This window comes from Falco naumanni, chromosome 10 (genome assembly GCF_017639655.2).
Source record: "Falco naumanni isolate bFalNau1 chromosome 10, bFalNau1.pat, whole genome shotgun sequence".
Taxonomy (NCBI): Eukaryota; Metazoa; Chordata; class Aves; order Falconiformes; family Falconidae; genus Falco; species Falco naumanni.
In genome coordinates, this window is record NC_054063.1 from 17,404,069 (window position 1) to 17,427,550 (window position 23,482).

Consider the following 23,482-nt stretch of genomic DNA (forward strand, 5'->3'; position numbering starts at 1 on the left):
CGGGGAGCTGGGGCCCGCGTCCCGCCATCGGGCCGGGCTGCGTCGGGTCGGGTCGCCCCGCGCCCTCCGGCTTCCCGGGAAGTCGCTCCGGGACTAGAGGAGCGCGGTCCGCCCCCGGCGGGCGGGGACGGGGTGCCACCAGCCTTCCCGTGCGGCCTGCTTGTGGCCCTGGTCCTGGGCTGCTGGCGGTGTAGGCCTCGGCACCATGGATCCCTTTCTGGCCCTGCTGCACCACTTCTCCACCAGGCTGTCGAGCAGGGAGCTTGATTCCCTCAAGTTTCTCTGCTGGGGGAAGATTGGGAAAAGGAAGCTGGAGTCGGTGGAGAGCGGCGGGGATCTCTTCAGCATCCTCCTCGAGCAGCAGCTGATCACAAGCACCGACGTGTCGTTTCTTCAGGGTTTGCTTGTCAGCATCGAAAGGGAAGATCTGGTCTCTCAGCTAAAGCAGTTCGTGGAGGAAGGAGAAGTTACCTCACCTGAGGACGAACCTGATGTGCACGAAAAACGTAGGTGGATTCGGTTTTGACTAACTCCCCTCGCCCCCCAGCAGCGGCTGGAAGTGTGGGCGCCACGCTGGAGCTGAGCCTGCTGCTGCGGCGCGGCCTGTGGCAGGCCGGCTGCGGTGGAAATACCTTCTTATTTTTTATTTATTTATTGGATGGTCACTTGGAAATCGTGCAGCGTACTTGACATTCTGAGTGTGTTCAGTGGCTTTTCAGAATATGGCGTGACTTTCAGGATGTGCTATGCAGCAAGAGTAGCACCATTCTGCTAAAAAAAAAAACAACTCCGAAACTTCTAAAAATGTTCGGTATTTTTTAGTAAACCGGTCGCTAACTTAATGCATTTGTGATATTCCAGGTCTTCAGAAGGCAGCTATTGAAGTCATACATGAAAACGTTGGGAGAGACTGGAGAATGCTGATGCGAAAACTTGGCCTTTCTGAAGTGAAACTGGACAGGATAGTGGCAGCCCATCCGTTCAGCTTGCAGGAGCAGGTGGTTCAGGCGCTTCGAGAGTGGCAGAAGTGGAAGGGAAAAGATGCAAAGGTGACTGACTTAATAAAAGCTCTTCGGGACTGTCATATGAATTTGGTGGCAGACAGAGTTGAGCAGAAGCTCTTGCCGCTGAACAATGGAACCAGGTGAAAGCAATATAAAAACACTTCCATATCCCACGGATGTGGATGAAAAAAGTAAAAGTGCCTTTTGCTCTTCTGAACCAAAATCAGTCTCATTGGTACTGTTTCTCTGCCATTAATTTAGGTGCCTTAATCGGTTGATTTGTGGTCAGATGAAGGTTAACAGAAAAACAAATTCCTTTCAGGTAATGCTTTGTAGTTTGATGCTTTCTTTAAGAAGTTTTAACTTTTAGGAGGCTAAAACTCCATTTTGTAGAAATTCACGCTGTTGTTCTACCACCCACCTGAAAACAAGGATTTGCTTTACTGCAGGTACTTTTCAGATACATCTTCTCTGGAAGTACATCCATGGGACACTTCTGAGGCAACTGCAATTTAATATGTCATAGGGAGGTTGGATTTTATGTTTTTTTACGTGGTCTAGTGTAACCGTAGTATGAAAGGCAGAAGGAGTAGACCTCTTAGCTGTGTGCTGGATTTTGTTCTTGAGTAGCATAAGATAGTATCTTCCATAATTTGTCAGATACATTTGCTCTCTATAAAAGGATACTAAGACAACTAACCTCAGGTCTCAAAGACCGCAGTGCAAGAGTGCCAGTAACTATTGTGGTGTTTTTTTCTTGGCAGAAAATGTGCCCGGGTTGAAAATGAACTAGTTGAAATCAAATGTCTGTGTTAGGTGTGTTCATCTTCCCAAAGGAGGTATTCTCCTGCAAGTATCACAGAAATGGTGTGTGTCTGTCACATGTTTACTGCAGCCTCTTCCTATTGCCATGAATGTTTTAAGATTCTTTACTAGGAATCTAGTAACAAAAGCGTGTACTGTAACAAAAACCTGGAAACCATTGGTTTCTTTTTAGTGGAGGGGTGTGAAAGCCTACTGAGAGCAAATACATAGTACATACTTTAGTGATATCCTGTGAAGACCAGCAGTCTTTCACCACAATTTGTTCTCTTCAAAGGTCACTCCAGATCCAATAGCTCTTCCAAGTCCTTTGCAATTGTTTAGTTCATTCCTGTTCCTTGACGTTTTGTGAAAGTGGTTGTAAGCAACTCGCAGAGGAAAGAAGATTTATGAATGAGGCCAGATTCAGTTTTCAGTTTTAATTTGGAACAGACTTTAAAAAATGGTCTTCAGGCCTAACCGAAGGCTGAAGCACAAGCTTCAAGACATGCAGGGCTGTAGAGGCCTCTGGGAACTATCCCCTATGTGAGGGGGGAAAAGTCTTCTGAAACTAATACTGCTTGAATGAACAGGATTGTTTGTCACTGCAAACATCCTTTAACTACATAAATAGATACTTGAAGAGGAGAGGCTTCTTTTTTGATACTGTACCTGTTTCATGTTTGGCTGCTTTCAAGTTCTTTTTACATAGTGCCATGACTGTGAAGGCTGTGTGTCAGCATATAGTGTACCACTACCCTGCATAAATGTTCTGGCTGATAATTTTCAAGTTTTCATTGCTGTTGGTGCCTCTAGACGATGTCACTTGAATATTTGTATGTAATGGAAATGGCTGTAACTTTTCCTTCAGGTTTTTCCTTAAATGATTCTCACAAGTATTTTTCTAATCATAGTACATTAAATATCAGTGATTGTATCCAAGCAAAGGAGCAGTGGGTAATGCAGAAGTTCTCACTTGTTTGCCTTTTTGGGCAGGTACAGTTCTCCAAGTACTTGCTCCAGTACTTCTCAGTATCAGTTGTCAGTTCCAGGCTTCCAGTAGGAGACACGCTGCTGCATTTCAGCTAAATGACTAGCCCACATGTTTCGGAGGTTTTTGTTTAATAGATATGGTCGTCATTCTATGATTAAAGAAAATAATTGCTTCAGACATCCTTCATGCCTGTAAGCAATCTTTGCGAGCAGCGTGGAGCAAAGTGCAGTTAGCAAGATGAGTTATGCTTATGGTGAAGCAGTTCTGCAACAGTTCCAAGTTCAATCTGTCCAGTAACATGTTTTTCTTATCCACTTGTAATAAGTCTTCTGGTTCACAGAATATAGACTTATCTGGAATATGAAAATAAATATACTGCCTACTGCATATAACCGGGATACATTAAGAATCAGTAGGAATAACCTGTTAGTTGTAGCCAAGTGCTCATCAACCACAAGAAATATTCTGCCTCAGAAGATAAAAAGCCTCCTGTTTTTTTAAGGATTTTTATATAGTGGATGTTTTACTGTGTATGAAAGCAATGACCTAGACTGCAGCAATCTGTGCAGTACCTCAGGGCCAATAAAACTTTTTATTAGAGATTAAAAAGTTTATTATTTAAGAATAATCAAAGGGAACGAAATGGAGCAAAGGGAACAAAACCTTTCTGTTGGGAGGAGGGGTAAGGGAAAAGGGTGCAATTTGTAAGGAAATATGTGATGATCCAGTTAGAAAGCTTTTCTTTTCAAATGAAGTATTTTGGATTCAAATATACATCTTTTTATAACTTGCATTCTTGTTTTATATTGTAAAAATTTGTGCACATTTCATTAAAAATGCTTCCTTAAAAACAAAAGAAATGGAGCTGGTTTTTTTTATATATATAATTGGTTTGCTGTCTATGATGAGATCTCTAATTGGGAGAAGATAAATGTTAAGTGTACTTTTAAAGCAAGGAGTGGTGCTGAACAGGCATTAATGTTACCAATATCTTTGGAAGATTGAGGGGGGCATGCGGGAAAGGCAAAAAGCTTTGTCATTTAATTTCTCAGAAGTGCTAAAAAGGCTATAGTTTTCCTATCAGGAGTAGCATTTGAATGCTGTCGCTCAGGGAAGCTTAAGAAAAAACCACATTCTCTGGCAGCCCTCGGGAGCCCAAAATTGAGTCGCAGTGCAGCGTGCGCATGGGAGACGGGTCTTCTGTTTCCTTATTTTATCTCTGCTAATCATGCTGTGGTAAGGATGTTGTGTTTGTTTTATAATTAGTTAAAAACAGCTTATAGCTTATTCTAAGCCTGTTCAGGCTTTTAGGGGATGTTTTCAGAAGTTAAATTGATAGAGGCTTCAGTGTTCTGTGAAGTATATACTGGCACTGAGGTGTTAGCGTGTGCTTAAAGCTTGGAGTGTGTAAGACAAGTAACTTAATTAGTCATTTTATCAAATCCTCTATGCAAGAGTATGTGCCTGTGAGGAATTATGAAAACCTTTTCCTTTTGGTCTCTTGAGAGTCTTGTTTCCTTACAGCCTTGATAAAAGAACAAAAAAACATATTGAGTGTAAAAAGTGTCATCTCAGGAGAATTCTCCTCTCAGTTTTGGAGGATTGTTTTCCCGTGTCGCTTCACAGTCCCTTTTGGTACTTACATGCCATTTACTATGATTTTTGAAGATATCAATTATATGTTGCATATTAGTTTTTTTAAATGGCGGCATTTTTATTACTGAGCTAGAAAAAGTTTTCTAGACTTTTAATTAAAAATCCTCTTACACAAATTGGTTGTCATAAATATTTCAAATGCCATGCTTTGTTTCCTTTTTTGCCATTCCTCATGCAGAGCAACTATTGCCTCCAGCCTTTGTTTCAGTCCTAAAATAATTGGCTACTTTCTGAAATCTTAATTGCTTCATTTAATTGTTCAAAGCAAAAAGCTTAGTAACTCTGCTGTATCTCCAAGCACTCTCTGGCACTCAGTGTGTTCTTAATTCAGGCTTTTTGGTTAAGTATTTTTCAATTTAAATTAATTTCTAATCACTGTCTGTCTGTCACAATTACCAAAACGTGGTTTGTACTGTACTTCTCGTTCCCTGCATAGATCACCTATGTCCTTAAAACGTGGTCCATATTACGGAAAATAGAAGTTGTTTTCCCTCTTTCGTTTATTATAACAACTCTACAAAAGGTTTTGAGAATTACACCTCCAGTAACAGTATAGTAAGTAAAGGAAAGGAGTAAGTAAGGAAAGGAGCTTAATGTCAACTTCGTGTGTCTAAATGCTTCAAAAAGTTATCAAACTGGCTTTTTTTTTTTTTTTACTTCATAGTGTTGAAGTCTTCAGAGCAGGCTCTTGTGCTGTGTGAAGCTACACAGAGAAAAAATTGGACCGTTGTCATCAGAGGTGTAAAAAACATGCAACTAGGATTTTATGTGGTAGGCATTTTATTTACAGGTGAGCCTGGTTTTCTAGAACTTTTTGTAAAGTAATAATCTTGCAATTAAAAATGCTTACAGTTTTGATAATGTTTTCTTTCCTGTTTCTTAATTCCGTTATTCCTGTTGATCCCAGCAGGAGTATTAACTTAGGAAAATAATTTGCAGAATGTAATCAATGAGCACTTCTTATTGTGGTCTAACTTTAAAAGGCTGTTAACAGCCTATTCTGCAAGTGTACACATGAGCTGTGGCACAGATTTGTCCAAAGGGATGTATGAAGACTACATTTCTATACATGAGTTGGTAAGTGGATTTTGTGTGCAAAGATGGTACCAGATTTTATATACAGCAAGCATATAAACCATGAGAAAGGTTTGGTCTGAAAGTTAAGTTAAGCTCCAAAACTTTTCTTGTCATTAAGGTCAATATGTGAACAACTGAACTAAAGGCTTATCTTTTTTTCTTTTATTTTCCCCCACCAGCAGTCTCCCTGCCAGGTGCTTCCTGTTGCTTCTAGGCATATTTCCACATTTTGAAAAAAAAAACCCAAAAAAAAAGTTGCAAAGAAAATGTGAATTAAAAGGGTGCAGCGCATGGCAGGTCTGGGCCCATGGCTTCTGGGATCCGCATCCTGTATATTTTTTTTTCTTTATATTATGCTCAATGTGAGCAGAATTTAGTCACAGCTTCCCGGCTGTAAAGTCCCTACCGTGGGAAACCCTGGATAGCCTGAATTACCCCCAAAGCCATTATCCCCATGGCAACCATGGCACAGCAGTACACAGGGCATGTGGCTGCAGCTATCCCAGCCAGCTGAATAATGTTTGGAAGCTGTTACTAATTGTGAGATTTGCTGCAGTCTCCGGTCGGTGACCATGTCAAAACCCCAAGCTCGGAGTGCAGGAATGTAAAATGAAATCTCTTGACTGAATTCTCCCCTTTTGCTTCCACTGCCCCGTTGGGACAGGGCACGCAAGAGAGCGCGGGGCTAAACATTTAAGAAATTTCAACTTTCAACATTCTTCTAACCACCAGTTTAGCACAAGGCACTTCCATTTCTGTATCCAGTTTGAACAGTAAAATTCGGACTTGTGTGTCTAACTGCATGTTTGTGCATGAAGTAGCTAATAAATACGCAGATGTATTAAAACTAATTAGAGCTAAAACCAACAAAGTATACATTTCTAGCTAACAGCTACTTGCAGCTTTGTTATGTACCACTTAAGTTACTCACTGTGGACCTGCTCATAAAATTTTGTTAAATGTATTCTACTTTTTAAAACATATTCTACTTTTTCAAAAAAATAGCGCTTTGATGCTAAAGAACTTTATGTCTCCATATGGTACGTGTGATTCTTTAAATCAAAACGTCAAATTCCACATCTGGCCTATGAACTTTAAGGGATATTAAATGTTACAGTATATCTTAGATGACTGTATTTTTAAGGCACTTCACACCATATTTTTTTCCTTTCATTTCCTGGAACTTCAGAGGTCTGAGCACTCCAGCCCTGACTCACTTCAAACCTTTATTCACATGATCAAGTGAGACCAAATGAGTAAGAATAAACCCCTTTGGTTCATGTAAGATGAACATAATAAAACAGTAACATGAGTGAGTACCTCAGTTTTGAGCAAGAGGCACCCATACTGTGGACTTTGATTGTAAGAGTAATTATGTGGATGGGGCGCTCATTTTCTGCCCTGCTTTCAGTACAAGAATAAATGCTGGGGAAGGGAAGTATCCATGCCACTTCGGTTCTTAGCCAAGATCCTGAACTTTCCTGGAGCTCCTTGGCGTATGTAACTAATGCGTGTGCTCCCTACAGCCTCTCTGGGTAACTAAAAGCAGCTGGAGCATGGCACAGGATATCTGATCATGTTTTTGTCCCTAGGAATATCTCTTCCTTCTAATTTTGCTTAAAGTGGGAATGGACGTGGGAATCCATCAGTGAGAAATCCTTAGCCCTAGAAATTCCTGATTCTACACTAATCATTTCTACTGGATAAGCTACTCAGTAGTGTGAAAGGACCAGATCGTTTTGCAGCTTGAAAGCCAAACACAGATTTCACCTGTCTTTACATCTGTGAATTAATGTCTGTGGAAGTGTCTAGACCAACAGTCTCAAAGCAGATACCTTTGCAAAAACAGCTGATGTATTTAACCAATTTTATTATCAATCAACAGCTTTGAAAATACTGAGTTTGCTTTCGCACTTAATGTAACACCATAGCGTATTTGCTAGGTTAGTAGTCTTACTGTTTTGTAGAGTATTATTTGGGATACTTGGATTTAGGTTGAACTGAATTTTTTTAAGGGTGACTGTTTTAATAATCAGTGATTCAAATAGGGTTGTGCAATGTCTTGAAGGGCCGTGCCATGCCAGAAGAGGCCTCACCAGTGAAGTCTGATGCCTCTTGCGCAGGTCTGAGTTGTGGGGAGCTCTATTTGTTTTGCGAGGTCTGAGAACTTCCCACAGGCTAATTCAGAGGAATTAGAGAAAGAATTATGGAGAAATTAGATCACAGTTTCTTTTATTCAAACGGTACCTGAAGTGCCTCATAGGCTTGTACCATTTTCACCTTTAAAAGGTTACTTTCATCCCTTATCTCCCTCCTGCAAACTTATACCCCCACACATCATTAAATGTTGAATAATTCTAGCACGCAAGCCTGAGGGAGGACAAACGCTTGTTTTCTTGGTGGTTTGAAGAAGACTTTGACATTTCTTGAATTATCTGTAGTTATTCAGACAGCCTGTTCCAGTGGTTTTTAATGTATTCAAATAGGATATGACAACCTCAGCTAGGGAAAAATGGGCGCGGATGGAATTGCCACAGTACCTGTAAGCAGGTCAGGGAATATCCTGTTTTTGGAACGTTACCATGTCAGATGTTACAGCAGCAGTGGCAGCTTCCTGTTTGTTCCACGCAGAGAGAAGTAATGGGGAGCTGCTGGCCAAAATGCAGCCAGCCTCTTTTGGTCACGTATTTTGGTACTACAAAGGTGGTGTTATTGAAGGCAGACAAAAAAGCCTCTAATCATGCAACCAAACTGAACCCTAGGAGCTGCCAAACCCTCCCTTTGTGCACTCCTAAACCTTGCTAAGAACCAACTGGTGCCCATGTACGCAGGCTTTTCTGCAGTATTTTGGCTGCAAACTGAGACAACTAAGAGATGCTATCTCTGAGCACTTAAAACTGGGAGTCAAGAACCTTCCCCATCACCGCTACTGGACATCCTGACCTTTCTGCAGAATGTATGATAACCCAATCCAGCAAAATATCTCTGGGTTTGGTACCTCAAACTTTAAAATTGTCACTGTAGATTTTGGCTGGCATAAAATTTGATGATGCTGTTTACAGCAACGATCTGGGACTGCAGAATTTACTTTCATTGTATCACTTATACTGAATATTTCCCTTATTAGCTAAATATCCGTGGACACATAGCAGGTAAAGGCTGAATACTTTAAGCAAGGAACATTACTATTTGTACATTGCTTAAAGGTATATTGGAATCAAACTTGTGCCACAAAATAACATATTTTGGTGAAAGTAAACTGTGTGGTATATTATGGGAGAGAAAGAAAGTGTTGGATGTGAAAATTACCTGCCTCCCAAATCCTGATATGCTTGTGTATGTGTATATACGCATATCTTCCTACATGTGTGAGTGTATAGTGTGTGTATACATATGCATAGACGCACACACCCTTAAGTAAAGTTATTTGATATAATCTGGAAACAAGACTTTCCTGACAGGGCCATTTCTCAATACTGCTTCTCAAACTTATGTCTATCATTTACAAGCTGTATACTATCTCTGTAAAGAAATATGTCCCTGTGACAATCTCTAGGAGCAGTCCTAGTTTTGCTGGAAACATTGGTGGTGTATTTCTTGGCTAACACTAAATATAAAGTACAAATTCAGGGCCAGCTGTTGCATCTTCAAGATCAGGCAGAGCAAAAGTGATTTCAAATAATTTTTTTAATCTCACAGAATTCACTGCAAAAGTTGGCTTAATTCCTAGTACACATTAGAGCAGTCATTGGTTACTATAATTTTCAGCTTTTTCCTTCAGTCTAATATTTTAGGTCAATACAAAATCTATGATGCTGACATTAATCCTCTGTTCTCTTCCCTGTTACTTTTGCACTTGCAGGCAGCAGCTGTAGGCACCGAAGAAATTATTTAACAGCATAGTTTGGAAATGATATACCTGACCAAAGTAAAAGGAAGAATCTTTCCTTCTCGTTCTGCATGCACTTTTATGGTGCCCCTGAATGGTTATGGCAGAAGATTGGTGAGTCCCTGCCATTTCAGGCTTTGGCTTCACAGGTAAAAAGTACGAAGAACGAGTTAGTACCAAGTTCTTCGATGGTTTTTGTGGCAAGGGCAATGGTTCACTAGACTGAAACTGCCAAATTGATCTCACCTTGGCTAGACTTAATATTTCACATTCATGTATGAGGAAATGTTAATGATTCCTGGAAGTTTTAGGCATCTTTATTCAAAATTGTTTAAGGGTCAAAGGGAAGTTAAAAGTTTATTTGGATTTCTGAGAAGATCTGACCTGTATTTGGAGTACTGACTGATTGTGCGTAGCATGAAAGGAAAAGTGACCAATATTCCTGTAGCTCTTTGCGTGAAAGCTTAAGTGTATTGTGGCAGCTTAACTTATAGACCTAAGCTAGAACTTGTTTGTGAGTCAATATTGATGTTGACACTTTTAAATGTGAATTACAATGCAAACAGATGGTATGGTCAAAGAGTCTTTCATATGAACTGTGTTCAGGAGAACAAGGAATTTAGTTTTGAAATAAATCATTGGCTGTGCTTGTTACAGCACAGATGAACAATGTCAGGTCTGCTGTTTTCTCTGTTGTGAATTATTCCCCTTTATCTTACATGTGGCTTTCAGCCATCTTCTAATTTTTTTTTTGTTGTTGTTATTCTGACTTGGTTTAAGGATTAACTTAAAACAACGACAAGGCTTTTTCAGCTTTTGTCCACCTTCCTAGAAATAATGGTTTCTTAACCAAAAGCAGGGAGAGGACAACCTTTCATACCTTTTTCTCTTGGTTGTTTGTTTTCTTTTTCCCCTCACAAGCTACATGCCATGTACAATCAGCAGCTAGATTGTAAATGGATTTTTATGTAATAACTGCCAGGATTAATTAATTGTAATTTGACAAAAGCTACGTGAAGACCTCCATACAAAGGAACAAGGCATTCAGGCAAATGGAAAAAGGCAAAAAGAAAACTTGAGTGACTAAGAGTATTATCTGGCACAACACAGGGGCAAATCTTTTGTTGGAGGCTAAGATGAGTCAAAAGACTACATGTGAAGACCTCAACGGCAGCTGAGGACATGCTGGATCAAACCTCAGGTGAAGATAATGACACTCCTGTAAGATACTTGAACTCAGAAGAGTGACCCATAGGGATCAGTCAAGAAGCACAACCTGCATATGTGAATTCTGACTCCAACTAGAGGAGGCAGTATGAACTGTGGTTGGTGTTCATGCTCATAAATGTCCATATAGGGGGTGGGTGGTGGGAGTCTGTTTTCACTGTTATCCCTGCTGTCCCTGCTGCCATCTCTGCAGTGGCCACTGCCATGCGCTTCTGTACACAGCACTGTAGTGTGGGTACTACTCTACGCACAAAACCAAGCCTCATCTGGGGCCTTGGCACTTGTGTCTTTGGGGCAGACAGAAAGCCATGTTATGCCAATATCAAACAGGAAGTTAATATAATTACTTCCAGCAGCATTAGCTTCAGTTTACAATGTAAGTACTACTAAGTAGTAGCTATCTGGAGCTGTGTATGTCTTGCTCTGTTCTTAACAACAGATTTTTTAAAATTTTTTTTTCTAGAAGGGGATGGAGAAATTGTCCACTTCAGTTGAGCTTCAGTTGTATAATTGAGAAATTGCTATTGAAGTCAGGAGAATTAGGTATTGACTCTGGAAGACGTAAGTATTGTACATGATCATTAATAACATAGATGGAGAAGATTTTACTGAAGTACGCTGCCTTTGTAGTTGAGAGAATTACTGGTATTTAGGGTCTCTGACTATGTGTATGGAGTGCACTCAGTCCCCAAAACTTATAATTCCAAGGGCTGCAGAAGGCATTCCTCAGTTTTTCCATCCTTTGCGTGCTCCCTGACAGTAAGTTTTAGAGAGGAGATTCCTGTAAATTTGGCCAGGTTAGTAACAGGCTTACTGGTGCCAAGCCAAGAAGAGACAACACAGTGCTAGGTTAACAGTTGGACTCAGTGATCTTAAAGGTCTTTCTAACCTATGTGATTCTATGATTGTGTTTTGATTAATTGTTAAAAAAGATGCTTCAATAAGGTTGTAGGTACCATTAACACATACATCTTGATACCAGGATATCTTAGCAGCAGTAAAATTATAATTTCAGACAAGAACCTGAAAACTGCCTTTCTTTAAGGGAAATGTGAATCCAGCAGTAGGAATAACCTGTGCAAGCAAGGTGGCGCAGAGGCAGCTGCCGCTTCTGTTGACATTAGGGATGCTGCTGGCATCCTGCCTTCTCCGTGAGGCACTGTGGGTTCTCCTCCCCACTGCATGTTTCACCCAGGTCATGTGCTGCATGCTCTGGGTTTATGGATTTGCAGGGTATTTTGCTCAAAGTCATGGTGTTTCTTCATAAGTGAAGGATGAGACCTCTTGCAGCTCTCTTGGATTTTATGTTGACAGGCATACACTATCTTTCATGCAGTTGTTAGTTAAACATCAGAGCAGTGTACACTTTATGGCTGAAGGGTAAGGACAGACCAATACAGAAGCAATCAGGGAGGGAATTTACTTCAAAAGATGCTATAATAATTTTGCAAAAGAGGAGAAGCACCATTTAACTATATTTCCTTTATTTTTCTTAATATTTGTTTCAAGCTGACTTGAGCACTGTTCCCAAAGGTCTTGTTTTTTTTCCTCTGGCAAAAGTAGAGCTGCTCTTTCTAAAGTATTGTCTGTTTTCCCTGAAGGTTCCCTTATGACTCTGATTGCTTTTAAATGTCACCGTGCTGCTTAAGGCTACTAGTAGGTGGTCTGAGCTGAATGTTTACTGTTACATGGCTTATACCTATACTTATTTTCCATGTCAGATCTTGACCTAGTAACCTTCCTCTTCTCAAAATGCCGAAGGTGAAATTTAGTTTTAAATGACTCGGTTGCCTAGGCAGAAGTGCTGTTAATTAGAACAGGAAATTAATATTGGGACATAAACTTTCTTTAGTAGCAGTTTAATACACCATATCTATTGGCAGACAATTTCATCTGAGCCTTAGGATCACCTTGAAACTGGGGATGTTTTTGGCAAAATACTTTGCTGCCATTGCAAGTTTCCATAGCTTTTAGAATTTTTATCTGTTGCAGTTTTCTTTATGACTTCATTTTGAGGCTGTGGTGTTTTTTCGTCACCATCTCAGCCAATTAATCTTAGCAAATTAATATTTTTAGTAAATACTGTGAAGACAACGGGGAGCTCTAAAATGGTGAAAATGAACATTTACATAAACTAGTGATTCACTGAAAGCATTATTTACATTTTCATTTGCCTATAAGCTGAAGCTTGTTGCACAGAAAAATCATTCTGCATTGTTCACACACATATAATTTGGGACTAATACCTGACCAACATTATTATCTTCACATACACAAGTTAGTAGTTCAATTCAGCATGCATCTGAATAATGAAGATAGTGATTGCTGCACACAATTTCATACAGGCAATGTGAATGTAATGAAAGGTATGTTATCGTTTGAAGTCTAGTCAGTTAAGGATTAAAAATAGTGTTAAGTGCTATTTGAGATCTCTTTATTTTTTAAATGCTTTATCTACTTTACCATAGTATGAAGGACTAATGATAGAGGATCCTGAGTACATAGAAATCATGGTCCACTTAGCTTAGTGCCTACTCCAAAGCCACTTGAAACAGTAGAAGCCTTTGCATAGCAGGCAGAGTGAAAAAACCCTGGTTTTTTCCTCCAAACTGATGTACGGAACAGAAGTGTTACTTCACATGTAAATCCTTTTTATTCTAATCAGACTATTTATAAAGCTCATTGTATATATTATCAAAATAATACAATCCTTCAATTTTATTTTTCTCTTTTAACAGTTCTCATAACATTCCAAAAGCTGAAGTCTCAATTTTGAAATGATCCACACAGAAACCCACTTGTGTTCTCTCGAGGTCTTGTGAAGTAAACAGGTGAAAGCTCAATGTCAACAGAGCTCACTGTGGGATCAGTGCATGCATATACAAAGTGTTTTGGAATGAAAATAACACAATTATTTTTTCTTCATAATTTTTCACATATTGTGAGAGATTGCCGTGGTTCTAAAGCTGTTGGCTCTCGTCTTGCAAATACATAACTTAATTCCAAACCAGTTAAAATTAACAAGACAGACAAAGCTTAAGTTGCTAAATCTAAAGCAATGAAGCCAATAACAGCATTGTTTATTTCTATGGACATGCAAATTCTTTTTACTTGCTTTCCTACAAACAAGGTGTGCTGTTTCTCACACGTATCCAGCATCCCAGCCCAGATTCATCTCACACTGGTTTGGACATCGAACTACAGCTCCCACGGCAGGAGTCCAGTGTCCATAGGCTCCTTCTGTAGTCAATGAGGAGAGATAAGCATCTTGAGCCGGTGATTCATGGACCACACCAAAGATCTGAATCACTCCCATGGAGTGGCTCTCTCACTTCACTGATTACAGAGGCGACCAAGGGTAAATGGGTTCATGATGTAGGTGGTCAGCCAGGTGGAATGTATCCAGACCTGTTCTAGTTAGTCAGGATCTGCATTGTCACAGCTGGTTCTGAATTCTTGACTCCAGAGAGCTGCTTCTTCCAATACTATTCACAGCTACCTCACGTGAATGAGGCCTTTCCTAAAACTATGCTTTTTTAAAAAAAAAGAGTAGCTAAATAATGCACAACCCTATTGCCCTGAACTTGTAACTGAATGTACGTTTAGGAGATATTGTCATTATAGTTCCAAAAGACTTGTTTTAAGATGTGCTGGAATTGGTATGCTCATGTAGTGTACACTACGTTTGCATTAGATACTAGGGGTATATTTCACTCCAGATTGAAATAAATTATGCTTTGCTTTAGAAATTCTTTCTAGCTCAAGGGGATTTCTGCCACTGTAAATCCATACAAGAAAGACAACAGCTGCAATAATTCTGAACTGCAAATTGCACAACTGAAGCTGAAACTAAGCAGAAAACCTTTTCAAGTTCACTGGGTTTGTGCTTGAGTGGGCATATGTGCTTTTGGTTGCAGGAATAGCAGCTAAATTTAGAAAATATTTATGCTCTTGACATAGGTATGATTCCCATTAAAATAAATTGTGTAAGTTAGAGTTTTCTGCATGTCTCCAGTTTCTTGTGTGTTTTGTGGAGACTTTTGTTTTGATCAGGTGCACTAAGTCCAACTCAAAACCCACTGAAATTTTGGAGAAGCCAATTTTGATTTGATTTACACTCGCCTAAATCTGACACAGATCTATGTAGACCCATATTATACAAATAAAATGTCGATGTAAAGAAGAACTGTGTCAAGGCATAGTTTCTAGAAGTTATGGCTTTTGTTGCCGAAGGGCTGACACATTTACTAGTAGTGCACTTATCTTTATACATGGGCATAACCATTAATTACCTCTGTCCTCTTCTCTATAGGCCACCTTCCAGCTTCTTCCCCTCTCGTTCCTTCTCCCTCAGGCAAAGCGTCTCTTCTGTCTAGCAACCTCTGGAGACATTTGTTGCGGTAACAGAATAGTCCAGGTCAGGTCTGCCTACCGACAAAAGAATAATCAGCGCTGTTGGCAAAAATCGTGTTCTTTCATCTATTCATTTTGGTATGAAATGCCTGAAATGTGTTCAAAATGCATTTTGCTGATAAGTCATTAAGTCATCTATAAAGGACAGGGAGTAAATAAGGTACCATTGGCTTGACTCAGAAGGAAAAAAAAAAAGCGTAGGCAATCTTGGACTATTTTCAGCAGAGGTTTTGTGCTAGTGTAGGGTGGCTTTGAGGCTCACAAAGGAAATTTCAGTACAAATGAACCATAAAGCACTCTGTGGGCAGTGAAAGCAGCAAATGCAACCCTGCGCTGCTGTGAAGCGAACGGAGGAGCGCTTTGCTTTTTTTGCCTTCTGGTGAGCAGCTCTTCCTCACGGTGAGCGGGTGGCAGCAGGTGTTTGTCCTCAGAGCTGCACTGCCAGCAGGGAAGGCAGTTCAGCACGGCTGCACCCTGACACCTCGCTGTGCAAAACTTGCTGGCAGGAAGAGGCTGCTGTTTTGCTGAGCTTGGATAAACATTAGGATCTAATTTATCATGTGACGGGAAAGGAAAGCTTTTTTTTTTTTTTCCCCCCTGTTTTTAACAGCTTTTGTTTGAATTTCATCCTATGGTTTTGAGGTGCAAAGAGTGGAGAGTTATTTAACCTGGGTCTTTGAACTTATTACTTTGCTGTCAGCTGATGTAGAGTATGGCTCTCTCTGGACATGTCTACAAGCATTACATCTCACTAAATGACACAGACAGGGAGCCAGACCTCTTGCTGAACTTACAAAAGAGACATCATACTCATTTCATTTAAAAGATCTGAGCTGCTAGTGGTCTTCAGGTTGTATGGTATATCTTGAGTTACATGCCCGGGAGGAATTAAAAAGGAAACCCTTTTCCTTGTACTCCAAAGTAAATAGGAATGCTGAGAAATATTTGGGTATTTGCAGAGCCTGGGAGTTCTCCCGACTTTATTATTTCATGTGTATTATGTGCAACACAGAGCATTATGCAAAAATCTGATTATTCAGCTGTGTTTTGTGGCATTTGAAGTCCTGACCCTATGCTGATCTGCTCTGGGCTATGGTGGACTGCACACAGGGATAGCGATATGGCTTCAAAATCAGGCCTTTCAGATATTTCTGAGGCGCCTCAGAAATTCTGCTGTATTCACAGTCTGGGCTTTTGAGTATAGTGTTTACAAAGCGAGGTGCCTAATGAAGGTATTTGCAGTACATCATGTGGGAGGCATATTCCTTAACTACGATGTTCTGGATTCAAGTTCCCTCCTGGACTAAGACATCCTTTTGAGCATGAATAAATACCTAGCTCTTTATACCTGAGGAGTCAGTGCCTCCCTTTTATACAGCAGACATTTATATGCCATGGGAACTCTGTTCCCACCTGAGGCTGAAACCCATTTCTTAAGAAAGTGCCTAACCATTTCCATCTCTCCTCTGAAACTTGTGTAGAAAGTGATACATGATTTGAAGGTGACAAAGATAAAGGTGACAAATCCTTGAGGCTGAGGAGGGTCTGCAGCTAAAACCTCCTGCCTCTTTGATGGGAAGTCCAACTGCAGATGTGAGGAGCTGAGAAATCTGAATGCGAGAGTGTCTCTGCCTTGTTAACAAACTGGTTGAAGTGAAGATTCATATATGGAGTTCATTCATACTTATTCTTCAATTCAGAATTGTGTGGTACGTCCTTTGCTTTCCTAACGAAGCATGGTTATAGTTAGTATGACTGTTTATTTTTGGTTTTAACTACTTAAGGACAAAGAACAACATAGTTTCAAAAGAAAAAAAACAACCCCATTCCAAGTCATGCCAAACTGAGAGAAAATGTAATGACATCTTTTAGGATCTAGGTGAATACCAAGGTTCACTTATTAATTTATTCTACACAACCTGGCTCTGAGATCTGTTAATCTGACTGGATGTATTGCAGTGTCCAGTTTGATAGAGATTATCAACTCTGTGCCTATTACAGTGTTTAACTTTTTGCCTTTACATTCACAAAGTCTCCATTTGACTCATACGTTAAATGTAAACCAAATCAGGCCAGATTCTTTCTACTATCATTATTAGTTTTCATTTTTTATGTGTGATGAGTTGAAGCAGTACTGTGTTTGTTCATGCAGCTGTAAATTCCACTTTAGTTTTCAGCCTTGTTTTGGTTGTGCTTGAACAGGTTGTTTTGAAGACACTGCCTTGACAGCTCCTTAGACTGAAGTTGTCTTCATCCGCAGAATGGTACAGCAAAAGTAATCAAGATGAAAGGTGAGATTTTTGCCTTTCCTAGCATGCACTGTCCACCAGGATTCTGACCTGGAAGGACTTCCTTGACTTGCAACATTGGTTAGGCAGGGCCAGGTCAAACAGTTTCAGCACATTTGAACCCTTACTCCCAAATAATGAGGACAAAATAATAGCACTGTTCTATCAGTAAAGGTATCTCGTGACTCCATCACCCTCACCACCACAGCTGACTCATCCGAGAGACATATTCACAGGGAACAAAAATCCAGACCTCAGTTTAGGAAGGGGCAAGGCACAACCTAGAAGGTGTGCAAGGAAGACTTAGCGCTTGGCAGTGACTCTGCCACAGGGCAAGCCTCAGCATTGGGAATCAGTTGCCTGTGCTGGCTGTCCTATTCAGATCTGTGCTGCTATGCTGGAACTGTTCATTGCTTGTCAATTAGTGGCAACAAGATAATTCCCTTAATTCCTTGAAAATATTTTGAAATGTGAGTTTTTTGCATTTTTTCAATTTCTTTTCCAAAAGTAGTTATGTTCCCAATCCTAAAAATTGTTCCCTTCTGAATAAAATTCAGAATTCTGAAATTAATTTCTGAATTCATTGAAGCAACTGCAGCATGGAAACTTTGGCTGGGATGAAATTCCATGCTCTTTTTTATCAATGGAAATATTTCATTTTTCTGGTAATAAAGAAGCCTAAGAAATACCTGATTATCATCAGTTGTTGGTAGCTTATTTTAGCATACTTTAATTGTTACACATGCACACTTTATTTAAAACTTCATCATGCAGTAGTTGAGGCACAATAGTTCAGCTGCAGGTCTCCACTGGAGAATGATAAAAAAATAAGTATTTCTTTATATACCTTTACCAGTTTGTAAAATACATTTTTCCTCCTCTCAGAATTAACATATAATACTCTTCCTTGCTTCAAAAATATTTTTTTGTGCAAGCATGAAATCTAGAAACTGTACAAACTGGACCTAGAGTAGATCAGTGGAGGTAATGTCTGAAATGGCTGTTCTGCTACTACAGGTGGAAAGACTGTTTTGCCTGTAGGGCATTATTTGAAGAACTGCTGCTTAGGCTATTATTCAGAAATGATTTCACAATGAAATCAGTAATTTTCAATATTGAGGGCTTTCTACTAAAAATTAAGCAGGTGTCACTTTGATATTAGACTTGAAGTATAAGTGACAACAAAATGAAGATAGCAGGGGAAAAAAACTAATCTTCCAAAAAGTTACTAAAATTGAGTGGGTTTTTTTAATAATGAGCAAGAAGAATTTCTTTGATCTTTTAAAATGCTTTTCTGTTTTTAAAGTCTTACTTTACTAGACTGGCATCAATTTGACTTCTTTACACTCCTAAATATTGCACTACAGAAGAACAAAAGAATTCTCTGAAATCCTAGTCTGAGAGGTAAGGAAATACCACCTCTCCTCCTCTGCCAATATTTTTTCATCCTATGTATTTGTGACCATGCTTAGAAAACTGGCTTTTTTTTTCACTTGCATATGAAAAGTTTAAGTATTTTTACTAGTAGTTTACTAGTAGGTTTCATCAAGTGGGTCAAGCTGGCAAAGTATTTTTGTTTTCTTTACAGAATCAGACAAAATCAGCTCCTGTGGTGTATAAGGAATAGAGTCATCAACGAATTGCATGCAAGTTATGGGAGACAATTTTGTTGATGTAGATAAAGACAAAAAGAATTTGGAGCAATGAAACAGAAGCATCTATCTGTAGAAACATGCTTAGAAATAAAGAGCCGATTGCATTCAAGGTAATCTTCAGGGCCTAGTTTTAAGCGTTAACTGCCTTTGGCCCCAGAAACACGTTGCTGTGCTTCATAAGCATAGCCCAGTTTTTGCTGATTGGTATATATTAATTTGAATTATGTGACAGAAACCCTCAGTGTGGGTTAAACGCTCAGTAGCAGGTTGAAGGAGAGGGCTAGGTGAATGATGCCTTCCTTCATCCCCTCCCATGATCATCTGAAGTAGTTCAAGTTAAAATCAAAGCTTCTAAGTTTCTAAATATATCAGTATAAATCAAAGCTTCTAAGTAATAGCATTGAGCTATACTGAGACTATTTGACAACACAGGTTAATTCATAACATTCGGAGGTTTCCTCAGGAAGAGCACAATTGATTTTGGATTGCTTTCGCTACTCTTTCTACCCTGAAAAGTCAGACCTCAGTATTTATACAATCACACTTCAATGGTGTATTACTCAGCATTAAATCTGTGCTAACCAGTATTTGGCAGAACTTGTGATTTGAATGTACTTCATAATATTTCACTTTTTCCTTAAAAGTTCCAGCTCCCAGTCAGTGATTACATCAGACTCTTCAAGAGGGGGAAAAAGAAATCTAGACCTCATGGCTGTAGAGGAAAAGCTTAAAAATGTGACCTGAATTCACCCTAAGGGCTCAAATACCACAGGGAAAGAGCACAATGTAGTAAATCTGTAATTGTAAAGAGTTTCCTATTTGGGGGAAGGAAGAGTGACTCATTAATGATCCTTTCTATCCAGTGCTAGGTGTCTATATGCTCTGTTTACAAATTAAGGATCATGTAATCCAGTCACAAATCTGTACAACTTTCAGTGCAGGGGCTGCTATTTTTTGGCATGATGTGCCTCTGTCAGTGTAACTGGCCCTTGATGCTTTTCAGAGCTTTTCACTACAAAAGCAAGAATAGGGTCCAAAATGCAAATCATTTATTCATAGTGGTAACACAAATGGAAGAAAGAAAAGAGATTTTTCTAAGCTTTGCCTACAAACTGCAACCTTACTCATGTGCATGGTGAAAGCTTTAGGAATGTGATCCTCCAGTAACAGAGCAAAAGCCATAGAAACACAAGTGGAAAGTGTTTATATGCTGGTTTTCAAACAGTTTTGATTGGGAGGAGGGGAACAAAAAAAACCCCACCCCAAAGCCAAACCTGTTTCCTGTGGAGAATAAGCTCTGCTAGTAGAGTCGCCCATCGCTGGGGCTGTGTGGGGGCCATGGTGGCACGGCTTCCTCACAAGGCGAGGTGGGAGAAGCCTTTGGCGCCCACGCTGAGCCTTCGGACAGCACACACGCCGAATTACTGGTGGCAAGCTTCCTCACAGCGGGAGAAGCCTTCGGACAGCACACACACTAAATTACTGGTAGCACAGTTTCCTCACAGAGTGAGGCGGGAGAAGCCTTCGGCGCCCATGCCAAGCCTTTGGACAGCACATGTGCTGAATACAGCAGCTGACAGCTTGTTGTCTTCTATGGCCCAGAGACCCACACAGGCCTTGGATCCTTCAGCTGCTTTACTTGCCACAGAGCTGTTAGTTACACCGTTTAATTGGTTAAAACCATCACCTCACAGCTCTGCGAGGTGCACACGGCTAACCACCTCTGTCAAGTACTTCTGAAAGCGTGGTGTGATGGTGCAGGTGGCGGGCTGAGGCCTGGGAGCAGCTAAGGGCCGGGCAGGCACGTTGGGGTGACGGGTGCGCTGAGGCGACGGGCACGGGCAGAGCGATTGGGGCAGGGCCCGGCTCCAGCTCGCCGTGGGCAGGAGCGGCCAGACCCGCCTGGCAGGGCCCTGCCACAACACGCAGGCCCCGGGAAGGGCTGCGATTGCGGGGCGACTCTGGCACGCACAGAGCGGTGATGACTCTCTCCTGCCCTGTTGCTCAGCCCTCAGCAAGCACGCCTCCTGCCCTAGGGCTCTTGCTGCAAAGACGGCGGCGCTGCGTTCGGGCGGGCACCCGTGGGCGGCGGGAGTATCGCTTGGGATAGGGGCGGGCGGCTCACCGGGGCTGCAGGCGGCCTCCGCGGGAGAGCGGGTCTCGAACCTGCAGCCCTACCCGGTGGGGAAGGAGGGCAGGAGCGGCCGAGCCCCGCCGCGCGGTGCATTGTGGGCCCCCGCACTGATTTATGCAGGAGCCGCAGAGGGCGCCGGGAGAAGCAGGAGGCGGTGGAGCTCGGTGCTCGGTGCTGGCGGGTCGGGGGCCGCCGGCGGCGATCGGGGCTCTCCGAGCGGGCAGGGCCTTTGCCGCCCCCTGAGGCCGCGGCGGCACCGCCGGGCCCGGGACGCGGCGCGACGCAGCGGCACCTACCTCGGCCTCAGCCGGCCCCCTCGCCGGCCACCACGGACGTGGAGGAGGAGGAGGCGGCGGCGGCGGGCGGAGCCGGGCCGGGCCCGAAGGGACGCGAGTGCGCCCGCCGCGGGGGAGCCTGCCCCGCCGCTCGGTAGGGGCCGCAGGGAGCGCTCGCTCGGCCCTCGCGGCGCCGGGGCCTCCGCGGCCGGGCTCGCCCCTCAGGGGCCGCGCTCAGCCCGAGCCGGCTACGTGCGGGCAGCCGCGGGGCCGCGCTCCCGGCGCCGCTGGGGCCTCTGGCGGGGAGGGAGGGAGGCCCGGCCCGGCGCTGCCCGTGAGGGGCGGAGGGGGGGCAGAGAAGCTCCGTCTCCTCGGCCAGCATCTTCCTTTGTCGGGCCCTGCCGCGGGACGAGGAGCGGCGAGACCCGGGCGGCGAGCTGCCGGTGCCGCCGCCGCCTCCCTTCGGGGCCTTCCCCCCGCCGGTGCCGGGCGCTGCCGCCGCTCGGCCGCTGCCTGCCGCCCCTCTCGGTTGGATTTCTGGGCTCGGGAGCACCGCCGGTGGGACAGGCCGGGGCGAGAGCGGGTGGCGGACTAACGCCGAGGAACAACAGGTCGCCGTTCTCCTCGCCTTCCAGAGCGATACCGGCGCCTGGCTCTTGGGATTATAAATGTTTGAACTAAGACCCAGGGAACTGGAAGGAGAGCCTCCCGTTGGAATTAATAGAAGAGAAAAGAAGGGAGGTTTCTCCAGATCTTTTACGAGAAAGCTCCTGCCGTTTTTCCATGCTGTCTGTACTCTGTTTAATAATGCGATTGTGACCTGAGAGGAATTTATGAGCGATGAACTATTGAAGCTTGTTGCACCACTGCATCAGACTACATTTTTTTTGTATTTTTTTTCCACCTCAGCACATGATTCCCCCATCCCAGCTGTTGCAGGACCTATGGGCCAGTAATAGAGGAATGGGAAGTTGAGACAGTTTATTTTCACATTCTTCTGTTCTGGGGACTTGGCTAGTTAGCTGAAGCCGCTACTGCTGCTTTTTACTGAGTCTGCTCTTTTTCTCAGCAGATTTATTTGTTTTCATGTGCACGGGGCGTTTCAATTAAATAGATGTTGGACTAGTGCTGAATGGATGCTTTGCAATCCAGAAGTTTTTTTGGGATAACAAAAAACTACTAAAACCAGAGAAGAACTGGTACTGCAGGAAACCTGGGGCCTGTTTTCCAAGCCTTTTTATTTTATTGAGCAAGGTAAATAATGTAGTGGTGTTGAAAATACAAGGCTTATGGTAATCATGCATGAAAATGTTACAAAGCACTTCAGGCTGTTCCAGGTATTTCAAGGGATTGAGAGTGCCCACAGTAAGGCTCAGAATAAGTTTAATTGTTCTTTAAAAGGTTCAGATACGAGTGTGAAATTCAAGGCTGAGAACAAACTTTGAGGTACCAGAGATGTTGAGAGAACTATTTTTTTCTGATTTACCTTAGGTTCTTGTAGTTTGTGATGTTGAGAGAGGCTGTCTGAAGAACTTCAGAGTCTTAGTGGTTCAGCGAGTGTGTGCTGTAGTTACATTTGTGGTTCTTTTCTGTGCTTTTAAAAAACCTGATGCCTTAGCCTCATGTAAGGATCTTGTTGGGGTCTCTTAAAAGTCCTGCCAGTTTAACAGTAGTGCAGTACTTATGTTTGCATTATTAACCGTATTCATACTCTGCCTTTAATTACTTTTGCTTACCTTTACTTTTGTTATCCACAGTGACAGCTGCTGCTACTTTTTTTTTTTTTTTTGCTTTTTATCATTCTTTGCATGTGTATCTCCTGAATTGGACTGTTTGGATTTGCCACTTATTTACATGCATCACTTTTACCATAGACTTTCTACAGCCAGCAGAAGCTCAAAGTACTGTTTTAGATGCTATCTTTGTATGTTTCAAGTGTTGGAAGCAGCAGATAATGATTCTCAAAATATGCAATGTAATCAGTTATTGGTATAAGGCTATAATTTTTGGTGGCATGCTGCATGCCTTATCTTTGTTTTTTTAAAGATCTCAGCAGCAGTGTGCTCTTA

General features: G+C 41.9%; 2 protein-coding genes across 18 annotated transcripts in view; both read left to right on the plus strand.

Annotated features, from left to right (window-relative positions):
* The first annotated feature begins 8 nt into the window (after window positions 1-8).
* On the plus strand, window positions 9-10,091 carry FADD (Fas associated via death domain). Of its 2 annotated transcripts, XM_040608095.1 has the most exons (3): window positions 9-506; window positions 862-1,049; window positions 5,120-10,091. In XM_040608095.1, the coding sequence occupies exons 1-3, from the start codon at window positions 206-208 to the stop codon at window positions 5,123-5,125; spliced, it is 495 nt and encodes a 164-aa protein (XP_040464029.1). In that variant the 5' UTR covers window positions 9-205; the 3' UTR covers window positions 5,126-10,091. The 2 variants fall into 2 exon arrangements, with proteins under 2 accessions (XP_040464029.1, XP_040464027.1); XM_040608093.1 differs by lacking the exon at window positions 5,120-10,091 and having other exon boundaries at window positions 11-506; window positions 862-3,287.
* Window positions 10,092-10,526: 435 nt separating this feature from the next.
* PPFIA1 (PTPRF interacting protein alpha 1) overlaps window positions 10,527-23,482 on the plus strand; it is a 72,154-nt gene continuing 59,198 nt past the window's right edge. For 12 of the 16 annotated variants that reach the window (XM_040608080.1, XM_040608086.1, XM_040608087.1 and 9 more), the window contains exons 1-3: window positions 14,277-16,770; window positions 17,264-17,352; window positions 18,656-18,753. The gene's annotated coding sequence lies outside the window, so the exon portion shown is untranslated. Of the gene's footprint in view, window positions 10,623-11,111; window positions 16,771-17,263; window positions 17,353-18,655; window positions 18,754-21,277; window positions 21,568-21,772; window positions 22,668-23,482 lie in introns of those variants that run through there. The other 4 variants (XM_040608073.1, XM_040608074.1, XM_040608075.1 and 1 more) reach the window with 4 other exon arrangements.

Bases quoted from the DNA above. Each gene is read 5' to 3' on its own strand.
- FADD (XM_040608093.1), top strand. From the start codon at position 206: ATGGATCCCTTTCTGGCCCTGCTGCACCACTTCTCCACCAGGCTGTCG. The intron at 507-861 runs GTAGGTGGATTC...GTGATATTCCAG, and splicing joins ACCTGATGTGCACGAAAAAC to GTCTTCAGAAGGCAGCTATT.